At 36.1% G+C, this 16,212-nt stretch overlaps 2 protein-coding genes across 4 annotated transcripts in view; one reads left to right on the top strand and one right to left on the bottom strand.

Annotated features, from left to right (window-relative positions):
* The window catches only part of BCAR3 (BCAR3 adaptor protein, NSP family member), a 54,659-nt gene extending 50,308 nt beyond the window's left edge, over nt 1–4,351 (top strand). The window contains 3 exon segments of the mRNA XM_050712211.1: nt 23–134; nt 1,083–1,295; nt 2,144–4,351. Coding sequence (XP_050568168.1) covers nt 23–134; nt 1,083–1,295; nt 2,144–2,331 — 513 coding nt within the window. The 3' untranslated portion in view covers nt 2,332–4,351.
* A 90-nt stretch (nt 4,352–4,441) lies between these two features.
* FNBP1L (formin binding protein 1 like) overlaps nt 4,442–16,212 on the bottom strand; it is a 52,670-nt gene continuing 40,899 nt past the window's right edge. The window contains exons 10-15 of one of the 3 annotated variants that reach the window (XM_035537422.2): nt 9,367–9,476; nt 8,604–8,736; nt 8,032–8,126; nt 7,381–7,529; nt 6,835–6,993; nt 4,442–5,714 (exon numbers count right to left, since the gene is read on the bottom strand). In XM_035537422.2, the coding sequence (XP_035393315.1) occupies nt 5,707–5,714; nt 6,835–6,993; nt 7,381–7,529; nt 8,032–8,126; nt 8,604–8,736; nt 9,367–9,476 (654 nt within the window). In that variant the 3' untranslated portion in view covers nt 4,442–5,706. Of the gene's footprint in view, nt 6,994–7,380; nt 7,530–8,031; nt 8,127–8,603; nt 8,737–9,366; nt 9,477–16,212 lie in introns of all 3 variants that reach the window. The other 2 variants (XM_035537421.2, XM_035537423.2) reach the window with 2 other exon arrangements.

Genomic DNA, 16,212 nt, shown 5'->3' with positions numbered 1-16,212 from the left:
TATTTCTGTTTCATTTGAACAGGTCACTAGGTTAGAACAAACCTGGACCTCTTTAAGACATCACTACACTCAGACTGCCATTATGTATGAAAAACAGCTGAAGCCCTTTAGCAAAGCTTTGCATGAAGGACAAGGTAAGTGGAAGAGTGAGCAGGAATGGTAGTGGTTTCTGTTTAGACTTCTACCTCTCTCCACTATCACTTGCTGGTGAAGGGAGATGAGGCAGCTGCTGTTTCATAGCCATATATCATAAATTGACTACGTGACCTCATATAATGTAGTATAACACAATGAAATAGAAGGAAACAGTCTGCCAGCCACACATGAGCATGTGCTTGTATGCATGCATCCACGTAGAATATAACATTGAGTGTAACATATGTCTGCTCAACCCCACGTGCCCCTCCCCCCCCTCCCCCCCCCACCGTGGGAGATGCAGCAGAGCAGAAACTGAGAGGAATGACTCTGCATCATCTTGCCTCAAAGACAGGACAAAAATGTCCCTCTTCCTATACAGGGAAGAAAAAGTTATTTCTGGCAGCTTTTGCTTTTTATATGCTTTGCCTATAGGATCAGAAGATGAATTCGGGAATACAAAGAATGGGTTAGTCAGATAATTCCTCTGATCACATCAACTGCTCCTGCATCAATTTTTTTATTTGTTTTGTTTTGTTTTTTCAGCTCTAGTCTCCATAGGGGTGCAAGGGGGAGGTAATATTTCTCTGAACATTTCTGTGGCTACAAGAACAGTTAGAGAAGGAATACTTTTTACTCCCACAGACTGTATTGTGGCTTGGATTATAAACACGTTTAAAATCTCTGTGCCACTAATATTTCAGCAGAGCCTTCTCCTGTAGCAAATACAGTTCTCCAATGCTGTTAATTTATCCTGGCTGTCTTCCCCAACCCCAGCAACTTACTGGAAACTTGTAGGACAGGTGCATCTGAGGTGAGGTGCTAATAGGAAAAGTGGGAGACAAATACCAGTTTCTGACTTTGAAAAGAATATTGCAGTTATACCACCTTCTTCAGTTAGCACTTTTACAATGTCTGATGATATGGTGTGTTACTCTGTATTCCAGAGATGATCAGTTCTCCACAGAACAACATAACAGTGCCACTCTTGATGCCTCTTGTTACCTTAATGGAGCGACAAGCTGTGATTTTTGAAGCGATGGACCTGTGGGAAAGCAGCGACCAAAGCTGTGAAATAATGCTCAAGCACTTGACCACAGCTCGACAGATAGCACAGAATGCAGAAATGTACAGCTTGACCGCAGAACGGATGCTGGAAGGTAGGGAGCACCAGCAGGAGATACTTCTGCACAGTAACAGAATGTGTGGGTTATGTCTGAAGAATAAGATCTTAGCTTAAGTGGCAATAGAAGTCACTGCAATAAATTCTCAGCTTTCATGGGAGCTGACATGGTAGCACATGTGCTGCAGGAAACTTAGGCTAGGGACACCATGGATACTGTTTAAAAATAGACAGCAAGTTAGTCATCACTATAGTTCTACAATAAGCAATACAGCATACATTTCTGCTAAATGTACTCCAAGGTCTCAGGACTTAATACGCTCAATCTTCTAGCAACTAAATGTAAGTACAGGAAGGACAGAGGATAACTTACTGCCTTTTGTACAATTAAAATTCCTACTCTTATCTTTCTTTGCAAATAAATCACCACAGTAAAATTCTTCACCAGCAGACCAAGATGCAACACCAAGATCTTTACTGTTTGCAGCCAGAAAGCAGCAATGTGTTAGTAATACGACTTTTTAATTTAAACTTGCAGTGAAAAAGTTGAGAAGGGGAAGACATGTAAGTACTTCTGCAGGCAGCAGGTATACATCAGTAATTACAGGCTATGATTATAATGACAATTATATACAGGCTATAATGACTATTCTAGACCATTACAGTTGGTCTAGGAAAGCCTATCCCAGTATTTGAATGGTACTGGAATATGACAGAGGGAAAAGATTTTCATTGGTCTTCTAGCTTGTTAAAAGAATTGTGCAAAAGAAACCAGTGCGCTAAAGCTTATCTTAATTGGAGGGAATGCAATTTAAAAGCCATTTTTTTCCAAGTAAAAAAAAACTTGCCTGATGGTGATACTGTGGGATTCTTTTTACTTACTAGGTTTCCAACCAGATGAAGAGATGAGTGAAATCTTCAAGACAGAATTTCAGATGAGATTGCTCTGGGGCAGCAAAGGAGCACAAGTTAATAAAAATGAAAGATATGAGAAATTCAGCCAGATTTTAACTGCACTTTCCCGAAAACTGGAACCTCCTCTGGTGAAGCAGGTGGAACAATTAAATATCTAAGACTCTAAACACTATTAAGTGATATACTTGAAATAACCATAGCTTTCTTTTGGTAATTTGATACTGCACAAACTTCTTGCATTTCACAAGATGTTTAGAACTTTTAACAACACAATGCACACTTGTTTTAAAACTACTGATTTCTAAAACAAATTATTTATTTACTGTGGCACCAAGTCATTTAATGATCCTTTTAAACAGGTAGGTTATCCCTGTAAGATAGTTTTACAGCTTTCTATATTTCTCTAGTGTTGCGGTGTTTTCATAATGTCTACAACTAGGGGCATCGGCCTCTTAATGATATTAAAATGAAGCAAATAGTGTAAATGAAGTGATAGATTAACTATGTGACACTGCAGAAAATTTCAGTTGTATAATATTCCTTAACTGAGTACAAAACACTATGTACAGAATTGTGAATTAAAGTCTATCTTTATGCAAAATTATTTGCATACTATGGTTGAAGAAATGATCTGTGACTGCAAAAGAAGGCTTAAATTTCACATTACCTGTGAAAGTAGAAAATTAGTTGTGTATGTGGTGGGACAACTTCAAGTGTTTTTTTTAAGACAATCTGTAGGACTTTGGCTTTTACTGGAGCCTGTACAACAGCTATGCTGCCAGGAAATGAATGATGAAATGGCAAGAACAAACAATCCAGATGATTAAAATGCTTTCCGATAAAACTAAATGTGGGTGTATGTATATGGTAAACTTGCTTCATCATCTAGAGGTGAATCACTTTGATAAGCAGTACTTATATTTTTTTCTTGGATGACAGTAAAAGGTAAGTTGTTAGCACTTTTCATAGATAATCAGGGTGCATGATGTTTACATAAAGAATGCTTTAGCAGCAAATTCTACTTTGTCAGATACAGATTCAGTGTTCTCAGAAGTTGTACAAATATTTAGGCAAGAACTATGGTTAGTGTTGAATTTGCTTGTTGTCATTAAGCCTGCTTCTAGAGTGAGATGTTACAGCATTTGAAAGTACTGGAATAGTGAGTAGGCTAACCAGAAAACTGACCAATACCAAAATGGTAGCATTCTGTTCCCACCATCTGTAATCAGTGCCGAGGTTCTACAACCATAACAACAGGTTACAAACTTCCTATTTAGGCCAGGATGCTCTAAGTCTCCCCGTCAATCTTAATAGAAGAAAAAGGTTGAAACTAATTATTTAGACCATGAAAAGATTTTTTATTCCATGAAAATATTCTCAACAGAGAACGCTATTTTTAAACAGAGCATTTAACATTTAAGAAATCAACATGTGCACAAAAAAAAAAGATTAAAAATTACTGGAAAATGTAAGATTCGTTAAGACAATTCACGTTCAAAATTTTAGAATAAGTGATAACTAGCTATGCAAGGACAGATGTCTTTTTTCCTATGCCTAATAACCCTCATAACAAGTTGCACTATCCCTCATGAAAGCAACCTGCCTCCAAAGGAAGCAAATCCTGGTTTTAGAAAAACAAACAGTAGCGTGAAAAGAACATTCAGTCCTTTACCAGGAAGTGTTATTACTGACCTGCAAGGCTGTTAGCCAGGCAAACAAACCACAGGCCCTTTAGCAGAAAATACACAGATCACATTTCCAACTTCTAGCTTTAAAATAAAAAAGCACTAATTAAAACAAAACAAAAACTACATAAGTAGTTTTGTCAGTATTGAGTATTGTCACATTATTATATAAATAACCCTGTATACAAGCTCCAAAAATCTAAACTTTAGAGTTTAATAGCCCCCATAATACACTAGGTCAAGCTGTGTAATAGTGGTATACATAACAAAAGGAATAAACCTCTACACAAGTCACTCAAATTCAGTTTTACTCGTAGTACAGTTCCTAATAACACTGAAATTAAAAAGAATCCAGCACTGCTGCATCCAAATATTGCTTCAGACCCCAGGAAAACAGGATGTTTTGATTATTATTTCATTTCCCCAAACAGCAGTTGGCTGGGCTGACAAGCTTTGTTTGATGCAAGTATCCCTCCCACCCCCCACCCAACGTTGCTAGTCTAATTCTTATCACCCTAATAGATCAGATATGATGTATTTATTAATAGAACCACAAATGGGAGGCAAGACAACATAAGCAATAGGGGCACTGCAGACAACTATATTTACACGTATAAACATATCCAAATTTCAATTGTTTACAAGTAAAAGTGCACATAGATCATTACAAAGTATCACTCAAATTTCAACAGGTCCATACAATGAAGCATCACCTGGAAACGGACTAGCACTGCAGTAATTAAAATGGGAACTTCATAGTCAAAAACTAAAAGTTTCCATAAAAATATTTTTTAAAATATTAAAGTCAAATTAAGAGATATGCGTCCCAATGTATAAAAGTCATGATGCACCATGTATCCTGTAAAGTAGAACTCTAGAAAACACCTACCGTGGCTACCTCAGCAGCTGCAGCACTGTGGAAAGAGCTGAGACACAAAGCCCTTTGTGAGATACTGTAAGTGGTAGTGTTGGCAAACAACAGATTTAGGCACTCTAGTTTAAGGCAGCATTTGAATGGCAAGCAGTCGACTTCTGAAAACAGTCACTAGCTTGCAGTGGTGAATCTCTGGTGGTATTCCAGGTTTTCAGTGCGCACAGTAGGTTACTGAAGTGCTGAAGATGGACTACAGGTCTAGGAGTTTCTCTTGACTGGATTGTAGGCTAGAGCTGTGATGTATTATTTCCCCAAATCAACATAAATACATTACGGTCTCTTATCAGTTATGCCAAAAACTGGAATGTAATGATGGTTGCAGTGGAAACGTTGTGGAAAAGTTATAGCAGCATACATGGATACTGGGATGAAATTCTAGTGCTGAAGATATTTAAAACAGAATGATTTGTTACAAAATAAGAAAAGCAATGATGTCAAAAAAGTGTTACACAGACATGCCTGACTGTCCTAGGCATGCAGGAGGAGGTTAAGGGCGAGCATGGAGGTGGCACAGGCAGACTGGTAACTGACATGGTTCTAAATGACTGCCAATTACGTGAGTTGGAAAAAAAGTATAAGTGAGACAACCAGAATGTAGCACAAGCTAAAATCTAGTTTGTGCCCTTCGGACCACCTATGACAAAACAAAGAAATTTTAGGAGCAGTTGCCTTTTTACTCTGGTAATGGAATGCTATTTTCCTGCACAAATTTAAGAATTTGTGATGCATCCTTAATTATGTATGGAAATGCTAAGAATGTTAGTGACTAAATGTATGTCTGCATGCATTCATGCAACTAGCTTTTCCCCTTGTTTAATGGGCCTCCCAGTCTAATACCTTCCCCCCCCACCCCCGCCCCAAGCAGCTGCATGTAACCTCCTTCAAGATCTCGCCCATTTTCTCAGAAACCCGCTTCAGGAACCTGCAGTCCAAGAGGAAAAAGAAAAGAAAAAAGTTACTGAAGGCCTTTAGAAGACAGAGAAGTGTGCTCAGTTCTAACAGGCCATTCTCAGTGGCTATGCATTAGCCTTGTATTACTTCCACAAATCCACATTACAAATACAAGCTTTTAGTTTTTAGCTTAGTTTTTTTTTTTTTTCTCTAGTAATCAAGTAGTGCAATGCAGTTTCCAAACCTCAGTGATTAACAGTGAGGGAATTAATTACTGTACATTCAAGAGCTTGATTTCAAACTAAACATTATGCAATTCAAAGACTTAGCTTACAGGCACAAATTAAGAACATAAAATCATTCCCTTTTCTGGAGCAGAGAGCTTAAAATTCAGTGAAACATCATCAACAATTACAATTATTGGCTTGTTTGGTTTTTTGGTGGTGGTGGTGGTAGTAGTGTTTCGGGTTTGGTGGGGTTTCTTTAGGTTTAAGGTATCTAGAGTTAAAATAATGGAGTTGTGTCCTGTACACAATGTTTTACTTTACAACCACAGAAAGGGAAGGAGAAACACAGGTCAGTGGACTTTCTGTCCTTTTAATCATACTGTTTCTTCCTGAGTAGTTCTGTTGAGCTTTTAGAATCAGAAAAGATTTTCCTGTTTAAGAGATGAAAGCTGCCAAGTATTTGCTAAAGAAGGAAATTAATAATTTTCAGTAACCAAGTTCAGTTAGTTATTAGAGGAAAAAAACCTCTGGTTTAAGCATACAGTTTAAATTATAGAAATGAGAACAGCACATCTTAGAAGTCTTTAAAACTTAAATTTCAGTTCTCTATAAAACCAAAGTATTGTGTAGAACAAGCAGGAATCCTGGTCTTTCTCCATTTAATAGCTGAATTGGATTTAGTACTCTGTAGAGCAGGAACAGTGAAACAAAGTAGAAAACACTGGCCAAAACTATAGACCAATTTAATGCTGTTGTATCTGAAAAGGCTGTGGCAAACCCACATTGCAAACAACAGGCCCCTCCTCACTTCTGTTATTGTAATGCTTTCCATGAACCTGTGAGACTTACTATTTGTCCACTATTTTCCCTGGGGAATGTATACTTGTAAGCTGCCAGTTTACTGTTAGATATAGGTTACTGCACCTTTGCTGTTTTTCTCTAGCGTTACATCTATATATGATGTTGGTACGTAGCCTTCCTCTCCATTTTGTCTTCGAGCTCTTGTCCACCCATCTCCTTTGTCCTCCTCAATAATGTACAAAATTTCCCCTTCTTTCATTGCTAGAGTGCCTTCGTTATGACCTGGGAAAACAAAAGGCAAAGAAGTCTTAATGTGCAGACAGAATTTCAAGTCTTTTTCCCAGACCACAGTTTACAGATTATATATAAACAGGAAGTATCAAAAAATCTGTGCAAGAGAACATATGGTCAAACAGGCTTGCAGATGAAAACCTCGTCTTTTTTGTAAAGCTGAATATTTGCCAGTAGCTGTGCTAATATTTATCTTAGAACAGCACAAAAGTACTGCTTATGAATTAAGGTTATTTATAAAATACTTCCACTAATATTATAAGCAACTAGTTACTCATAAAACTTAATTTACTTTAAATCATTTTACCTCTCTTCTTTGTAACAAAAGAAATCCATACATTTTACTGAAGGAATCATAGTGTATGTTGTCAACCTTACCATCAAAGGGATATATTGCCTTGCAATGTCCTATAGCTGGTAATGGATCATCATCTTCAAACTCATCATCAAATTCATTTGTATGTGCATGCTGCTGTGGTGGGCCTCGAACTTCCTGATTTGCATCATCCGTGTAACTCCCTTCAGGGCTGTAATGCAATGAGTGGAATGTGAGGATTCTGGAGAGTTTTTAGCTCTGAAACACTGAACATACATGCATTATAGAAAGGGTAAGACCATGGATATTGTTCTGGGAAGGCCTGTTAACAGTGTTTATATTTGCTCCTGGAGGTGATTTTCTGAAAATGTTTTGATCTAACAAAGGTTTTGGACTGAATTCTGCTACGAAAACAAACATAACTTTGACATACCTGTCTCTACAAAACATGGAAAACTGGTGAGCCTTATGGAATGGAAAGAGTTCACTTTAAGAGACGCTGGTATTTAATGAGTGGTTGTTTCCATCAGACTCAATTTTTCTATGCTACCATAATGACGTGAAGTGAGCTCTAGCACTCAGAACCAGTAAGATTTTCCTCTGGAAAAATAAACTTTCAGAGGATAAGGAATAACCATCACCTCCTCTTAACTATCAGACGGATGTATTGATTCTAGCGTAAGATACAAAAGCAGTAGAGATAGAATAGTGACCTCTCTCTGCCCTGTGTTACAAGGTGGTTGATATCACTGCTGTGCCGCCTGTCGCTTCTGGCTGCTACTTTACCTTCAACTTCAGACAGCCAGGCCTGGGGGAAAAAAAGACAAATACTGGTTTCAAGACAAAAGTTGATTCTAAACCAGCAAGAACCATTCCAAAAATGCACTTAACTGCATGCTGTTCAGTTGTTAGTACACAGCCACAAAGAGACTGCATTCACACATGAAATCTTGTAATCATTTCATATGAAGTATTAATCTAATCCTCTCTGCTTAGCATATGCTCCATACTTGAGTTAGGTAATAAGGAAAAAAAAACTTTAATCTCCTATGAATTGCAGAATAAGTGATTAATAACTTCTTCTTAACAGTTTGCATCTTTAATAAAGTATACCGTCATTATAGCTAGACTAACATACCTGAAAATAGCATACCCTAGGGACAATTGTATTGGGAGCTTGTTGTTAAACCAAGTAGTTTCATGACTGCTACATTTATAACCCATAAGGCAAACTACTACATTACCATTCATTTAGATTTTCCGATTAATTGTTTTAGATTCTCACCTCATTCTTGTGTATTTCCATCCGAAGACGGTCCATGTTGCTCATTGTCTCAGCTAATTTTGGTTGCAGACTGCTTGGATCACCCATCTGGGGATTTTTTTCATAAACATCTTTCATCTTGATGAGGGCATCTCTAACAGCATACAAAACCCCACAATAATTATAAAATTACAAACATCTGTACTGGTTCATTAAAGCTAAAATACTATTTAGGTGTATGAGAGCCCGACCCATGATTAGAGTTCCTAGATCCTAAGCACAGACATGAGGAACTACTGCTCCCTGTAACACACCTAACGCCTTTTCCCGTTCTGTCATCTTAATGTTTTGCTTTACTTTTTCATGTCATGCACAAACATGCAAGGAATCCAACTGTCAACACTTCTCTATGCAGTGTCAATACTGTTTTCTGTACTGTTATACACAACTTTCTAAATATTAATGTTCTTTTCATAATGCACTAAGCTGCAGCTCTCTTGCTCAACAGACCTATGTATTGTTTTTTTTTTTTCTTTAACGGCATGCTTTTAGATCCAATGTTTCCTATGCAACATTAGGATTGAAATATGTATTATAGTGAAGCAGCAGGAGGAGGCGATGATAACAATCTACATACAACAGCACATCCACTAAAAATGCTTTGTAATAGCTTGTAATAGTGTATTCTCTCCTAATGTCTGAGAGCTGTTGGCCTAAGCAGAGGACTTCAACTGAAACTGACATAAAGAGACCCATGATGAACCTCTAGAAAAAATGCACTCACTTTTGGTCGGTTTCCTTCTGTAGTTCTCTGTTGAGTTCATCAATTCTCTGCTGCAGTTTCTTGCGCCTTTGTTCTGGAGGGAGGTGGCTGAAGTCTTCTAGTGCAGGGCCCTGCAAATATGAATGCTATTAAAGAAACAGCGCACACACATTGAGACAGCTGAACTGACATACCCACACATGAACAGCGGTCACTGGAAGCAGGATGGACCTTCTTAAAAGCTCTCTACTTGACACACAGCTTTTTAAGAGACCACAACAGAATAAATGCAAGTTTTTGGTGCCAGCTTGTAGTCACTCATTCAAGGTTCTTTTTGCCTTCTGCAATAGGTGTCTCAGGGTTGTAATTAATAATTTCTACGCTTAATAATAATTAGTCTGAAAAGCTGAGCCACGAACCTCCCTTTAGCAAAATCAGAATTAATTACTAACAGTAATTTCAGTCAGAACAAAAATCTAAGATGTGTATATAATAATAGTATGCACATAATTGATTCTTTCCATGGATTATGTTTTCTATGGCTATTTAGATGCTGTCAAAAGAAGAATACTGTAATTTGGACCTACGTTACAAATCAGTACTGTAATTGCCTTTCAGAAGTTCATCAATCTTGTTAGAGAACGTATTACAAGAATCTCAATTAGACTTACAAACTTCTGATACATTTTACCTAGCATAAAACCAGTTCACAGAACACAGAATTTACACCATCAAAATTATGACTTAAATTTGTTGCTGAATCAAAACTTGGTTAAATATTCTACGTCACCTTTTTAATTATAAAAAAGAATGTTTCAGGGAGAAAAAAAAAATGTTACTTTTCAAACACGATTCCCCCACCTCTCCTTTTTTTTTTTATACTTAAGACCAACTATTGTTACAGTGTAAGCTTGTGCCAGGGTTATAAACAGGATGGAAGGACTTGCGTGTATAAAGAATGGGAAGAAATTTTTACATATCCTGTGAATTTGTTGTGCCAACTCTTCCCCTTGGGTGACAGACACCTACACTACTTTCTAAGAAGGAAATACAGTACACATATTAATAATAGAAAGTTACGTTACTTTTGTGCTAGTTGCATAAGAAAGTTATTTTTAGCCCAAGAAACCTGCTTGCCATTACAGAAACCCTCCTCAGAGGTAAACTGAACTTGACATTTCTCTTCACAAGAAGAAATTTGACAGAAACATAACTGTCAAGATTTTGATACAAGCAGCCTCAGGCTCAGATGCTAATTCCAATTTTCTAGATATGTCCCCCTCTTAAGATCTTCTTGCCCCTCAACTTCCTGGTTCTTTTTCACTTGTAAAATCATAATCTCATTACTTTTTAAGAAGGGAATACAAGACACCATAAAAGATGGACAATCAAGATATGTTGTTTCCAAAATAAAGCAAGAGCTCTTCTTTCTGGGGGAAAAAGTCTTTTCAGGTGCTTCTACATGCTACAGGGAAAGAAAAAGATAATCACATCCTCTATATGATTGCTCATTACAGGTCAGTTAAAACTACCCTATCCTACAGTAATAATCAGAAGAACACTTATTTCTGTGAATTTTGCTGATCTACTCTGCAAAATTATAATATTGATTAAGATGTGCTTTTAATTTATAAAAGCTTCATTTATTTATTGCATTTATTTCAAATATAAAAGCTTTCTAATACTCCTGAACATAAAAGATCATCTCCCCTGCAAACGTTTGGTTAAATTCAAGTGACTGAATATTGCAGTATTCAATATTTCTCTTTTAAACAAGTTTTGTAGTCTTTTTGTATAACTATTTTATGCTGCTTTAACATTTCTCCTGACAAAAGAAATCCCTAAGTATTTCCATTATCACCAGCTGATGAATACTGGTCAACCTTAAAATTCCAAAATCACAGAATTAGTTGCAGCTGGATCACGTCTAATTATCTCACATTAAGCATGGATGATTAAGAACATGACTGTGTATGAGAGTAGAAAGTCTGGAGATGCATTTCAGCACCTGACTTAGCAGTTATGATATGGAAACACTATCAAAAGATTACTTTCATGCTATCTTAGCAGAAGTACAGCAGACAGATCAGCACACGGGCTTACCATCTTCACCGACCACTGCACAGTTCATTTGAAAGCAGAAAGAAACGGGAAATTATTCACATGCAACGACCAGTTACAAAAATGATTAATGCCTAAAACCATATCTTTAAAATATTTTTAAAGATTAAAATTTAAAAATTATTAAAAAAAAATACATTTTACTATGAGCACAAGAACAGCAAAATACAATAATCAGAAATACACTTCTGCTTTAAGCATTACTGATTTTAAAAATGTCACTAGGTGATAACGGGTAGTTTAACTTACAAAATTGTAATACACAATTTCATTGAACAAATTTTGAATTTTAGTGCTTCAAATAATATGCTTAAAGAACTTCTGTTGTGGGAGAAGAAACGAACACACAGCCAACAACACACAAAATAGCAGAATTCAATGATGATGAAGGACTGATCAGCCATATACAAATACTTTGTTAATTATAGCTAACAATCCACTACCATCGATTTTACAAAGGTAAAAAGGTATTTTTACCAAGTGTTTTACCTTATTATCGAAGCAGAACTACAATAAACAAAGACCTTTTAAGTTAATAATTTTACTTTCTGAAAACAGCACATTTGAGTCATTGCTACTATCCTAAAAATGTTTTACTTGGATGAAAATAAAGCCATTTAGAGAGTTACAAGTTCATCCTTAGAGGAAGCAAATAAAACAGGTGTCAAAGCTTTGGCTTAACATGTCACAGCATTTGGAAGATCCACTACGGGTCCCATGACCTAGTACAAGCCTGTCCAGAGGAAGGCCAAGCAACTTAGAATACAGTTATCTGTGACATCATTTATGACCTTCAACAATTGTTGTGACAGTTGATTAGAGCACACACTTAAAATTGGAATTTCTAGCCATAAAGAAAATGATACTCCTTTGCAAATGTTACCATGGTAGAAACCTCAATAAAGTCCAAAGACATAAAATGGCTATAAGAATAAACTACTTTTATGTGTACAACATATCCATTTATGTATCAAGTAGCACTGAGCAAAGACCTCTCACAAGCACTAAGACTACCTGGAAATGTTAAGACTTCAAAGAATAATAAACAGTACAGAATAACAGTACTAATAAAAGAAAGGAGCAGCTACACTTCAGACTTCAACAGCCTATTACTTTTATATAGAGTTGTAACTTAAACTACTGTATGCTGCTTTCTCTATACAGCACATGACAGGAAAAATCTAATGCACGAAGTACGGAATGAGAGCAGTTTGGTTTTGCGATTTCTAGTGCCTTGAGTGACATCTTATACAGGGCATGTAAAACAAAATAACCAGTGTGCTTATTATCTGGTATATGGCAATTCATGGATAAATCTCAGTAGAAGCCAAAACAAATTAAAATACCATTTGATAGCTCTTCCCGTCAGTACTACTTGGACATCATTTTCCAAGGACAAAACAGAATCATACTAGCATCTACTAATCACTGATTCAAGATGTATTAAAAAGATAAATCTGATCCGTAACACACACAATCTATTAGAATTACAGTATACATTTCAAGGCACTTGATACATGTGTTACCTATTAAAATATTTGAAAGGTATTTCAAAAAAAATAAGTCATTAAGTGTTCATCTCAAAGATTTATAGAGATTAAAATATCTGATACTGTGGGATATTTGAATTAATCCAGATTTGTATGACACTAGCACTCCTTGTTAATTTTACAGAGTACTATGTATTAAGTTCATACAGTTTTACAGCATGATCAATGAATTACTAAGAATAAAAAATTAAAATACTGTTTCAGTTTCCATGGGCATTGTGTAGTTGTTACAAGATAATCTTTTGCTTCAGTAAGGGATTCTAGAACTACTAATACTGTAAGGTGTTGATTTGTGAGCCAGGAGCTGATACATCTAGTGATAAACAAACAAGTGGAGTAATCAAAATCTCTGCTATTTCAGCAACCGTGCAATCAAATTCTACATTGAGTGCTAAAGAAGGAACATTATCTTCATGACCAAAATAAATTATAACACAAGTAATTCAGAAGGAGAAAGGAGAAACTGCCCTCCATAAACACTTAGAGGAGCACAAGAATCTTCTAAAAATGGTGGTGGTAGAAGGGTTATTCAAAAATAAGTGGGGGCCTGAAATAAGATACGACAACATGACTTAAAGAAAATAAATTTAAAATTTGAATAAATTTTAAAAATATAACTCATTTTGGTTCAGAATGACAGCAAGGGAGCCTCTGAATTGCTTACTGCAATACAACGTTGTGCGTTGTATTACATTACGTTGTCATTACATCTACAGTATCCAGCCTTTCTCGATGCATATGAGACAGCACGTTGATTTTGTTTTCAAATATGAGCAAATCATGAATTAAATATAATCGAATTCATCCAATTACCTCATTATGTGGATCAATATCATAGCACACACATGAACTGGGCAGCCTGTGTTTCACCAACATAGCAGGAAAGTGCCAGTACATTTATCACTAGTACTACAAATGTTGCTAGAAAACCACTTAACAATTCCCTTTTACTGTCTTCCAGCAAATTCTATTTGCAGATTATGCCACTACAGATCAGTAAATGAATTGATTAATCTCAGAAAGTAGCATTTGGTAGTAATTTTTCAGTAATTTTACCTAAACAGACCTAGGATGACGAAAAACAATCAATCATAAAATGCATTAAAATTGCAATGTTTCAGTATTTCAAAATCTGCAAGCACCATGTGCTATAGCCTTTGATGTACAAAAGATAAACAAAACTTCTCTTAGTTCAGTCTTGTCATCAGTTACTATTATTTCAATTAAAAGTCAGCAATAAGATGTGATCTTTCAGATTTTTTCTGGTGACTATATATACACCCAATGATAAATTACTGCAAAAATATGTTCCATGATGGTAGGAAAACATTTGTGAATGTGAACGACAATGAAAAAAGGTATCAAACACATGCTGAGCACCCTCTTTATAAAACCTTCATTTTAGGCACCAGTATTTGGAATGTTGTAAAGGGTATTTCTGTTTTATTTTCATTTTAATATGCTGGTAAGGTCTATGTAATAAGAAAAAAAGAAGTATTCTGAAAGTGACCTTGTAGCTGAAGTGTTACTTTAAACAGAGTAAGCCTTATAATGAGGGTGAAGAGCATTAGAAAAGCCACATCACAAACACACTGCTCATAGCCCATCATGCATTTCAACTTGTTATCCAACTTACCCCTCTTTTGAGGCTTCTGAAAGAAGGAATTCTGGGCTTCCCTGTTTTTATGTCACTCATGCAATAATGCACTGGTTCAATGGAGAATATGGGATACTGGGACCCATTAGGAGTACTGGATGTGTATAAACTAGTAGGGGTTAGGGGTGGGGACTGTGGCTAATGTGGAAATAAAGAAAGCAATAAATAAGCCAAATGTTCAGTGATTTTAAAATGAAAAGTCTGTCTTATAAAATTTCCATCCAACACAGAAACACCTTGTAACGTTCCACAGTCACATTTACACTACAACTGTATTACTTTTAAAAGGTTTCTGTCACGAATCTTCACGACAACTTCAGAGTTACAATGAAGAAAGCTTTAGACACAACTTCCACAAGATCCGAAAAAGATCCTGAAGTTGTTTATCTCCTCTCTTAGAACAGTTAGTTCTGCTTTTCCCAACCTTAGTTAGAGTCATTTTGGAAGCTTGTGCATTCCTGCTCACATTTCCTTCCTATATTTTGATTCACATTACCAGCTAAGCTATGTAAATAGAAATACTACATGTATCTATGGAGAATGACTAAAAAAATAAGTATACTCAATCTCTGTAATCAAATTGGACTTAAATAATGGCTGAATGGCGCTCCTAATCAACATAATCCCTAGAGCTTTCTCTGCTTTCTTCCTCCCCTTTTAAAAAATTGCTTCTCTCATTTTTTGTCTCTTATACCCCTGCTGCTTTTGCCCATTTCAATTTTTCTATTTCCTCTGCTGCACAATTCATTCCCTTTCCAAAAGGCTTTTATATCTACAGTAAATAAGCGTGGGGGGGGGGGGAGGGGGTTCTTATATTAGCTAATATAATAATATATTTTTTAAATTTTCAGTAATATTTACAATTGTATTTTTCTGTTAAAATATATTGTTTTTAGTATTTTATATATCTATATATATTCTGATATTTTGCTCCCAGCTGCTGTTTTTTTGAAGTGTATCCATCCATCCCTCCCCAGAAAAACAGGAGAAAAAAATGGACATAATCCTCCATTTCCTCTAGGTACTTAGGGAAGAGGTGCATGTAGTACATATGTACATCTGTGATTCCATATAGGAAACAGTAGGGATGAGTCTCTGAATGCTACATACCAAAAAAAAAAGTAGGAAAAAAAAAAGTGTCAGCTTTCTTCACCTATCATCATACAAAGGAATTTCTTGTAACTACAGTAAATGCCAACATCCAGACTGTACACCAATTTAGATTTTCACTGCTTCACTGTCCACGGAAGGGGGGTTGTTGCACAAAATTCTTGGGAAGATGGCTTATTACCAAACTAGTAGTCATGATCTAATTTCAGAACAGGTTAAATCCCACCCATCTCTGCAGCCAAACGCAATAAATATACTAATGCATTGAAATGATAAACTACTATCAAACATTAATTATGCTGCATGAAAAGTAAATAATCGATTTTCATTTCAACACAGCTGCAGTTACACATAACAAACACACTGAGAAGGAGATGTAGCGATCTGCTTGCTTGGAACAATATCAATTGGTTTAAAAAAAAATCCTAC

Source organism: Cygnus atratus, chromosome 8 (assembly GCF_013377495.2).
Source record: "Cygnus atratus isolate AKBS03 ecotype Queensland, Australia chromosome 8, CAtr_DNAZoo_HiC_assembly, whole genome shotgun sequence".
NCBI lineage: Eukaryota > Metazoa > Chordata > Aves > Anseriformes > Anatidae > Cygnus > Cygnus atratus.
This window is presented reverse-complemented; position numbering and strand designations above follow the sequence as displayed.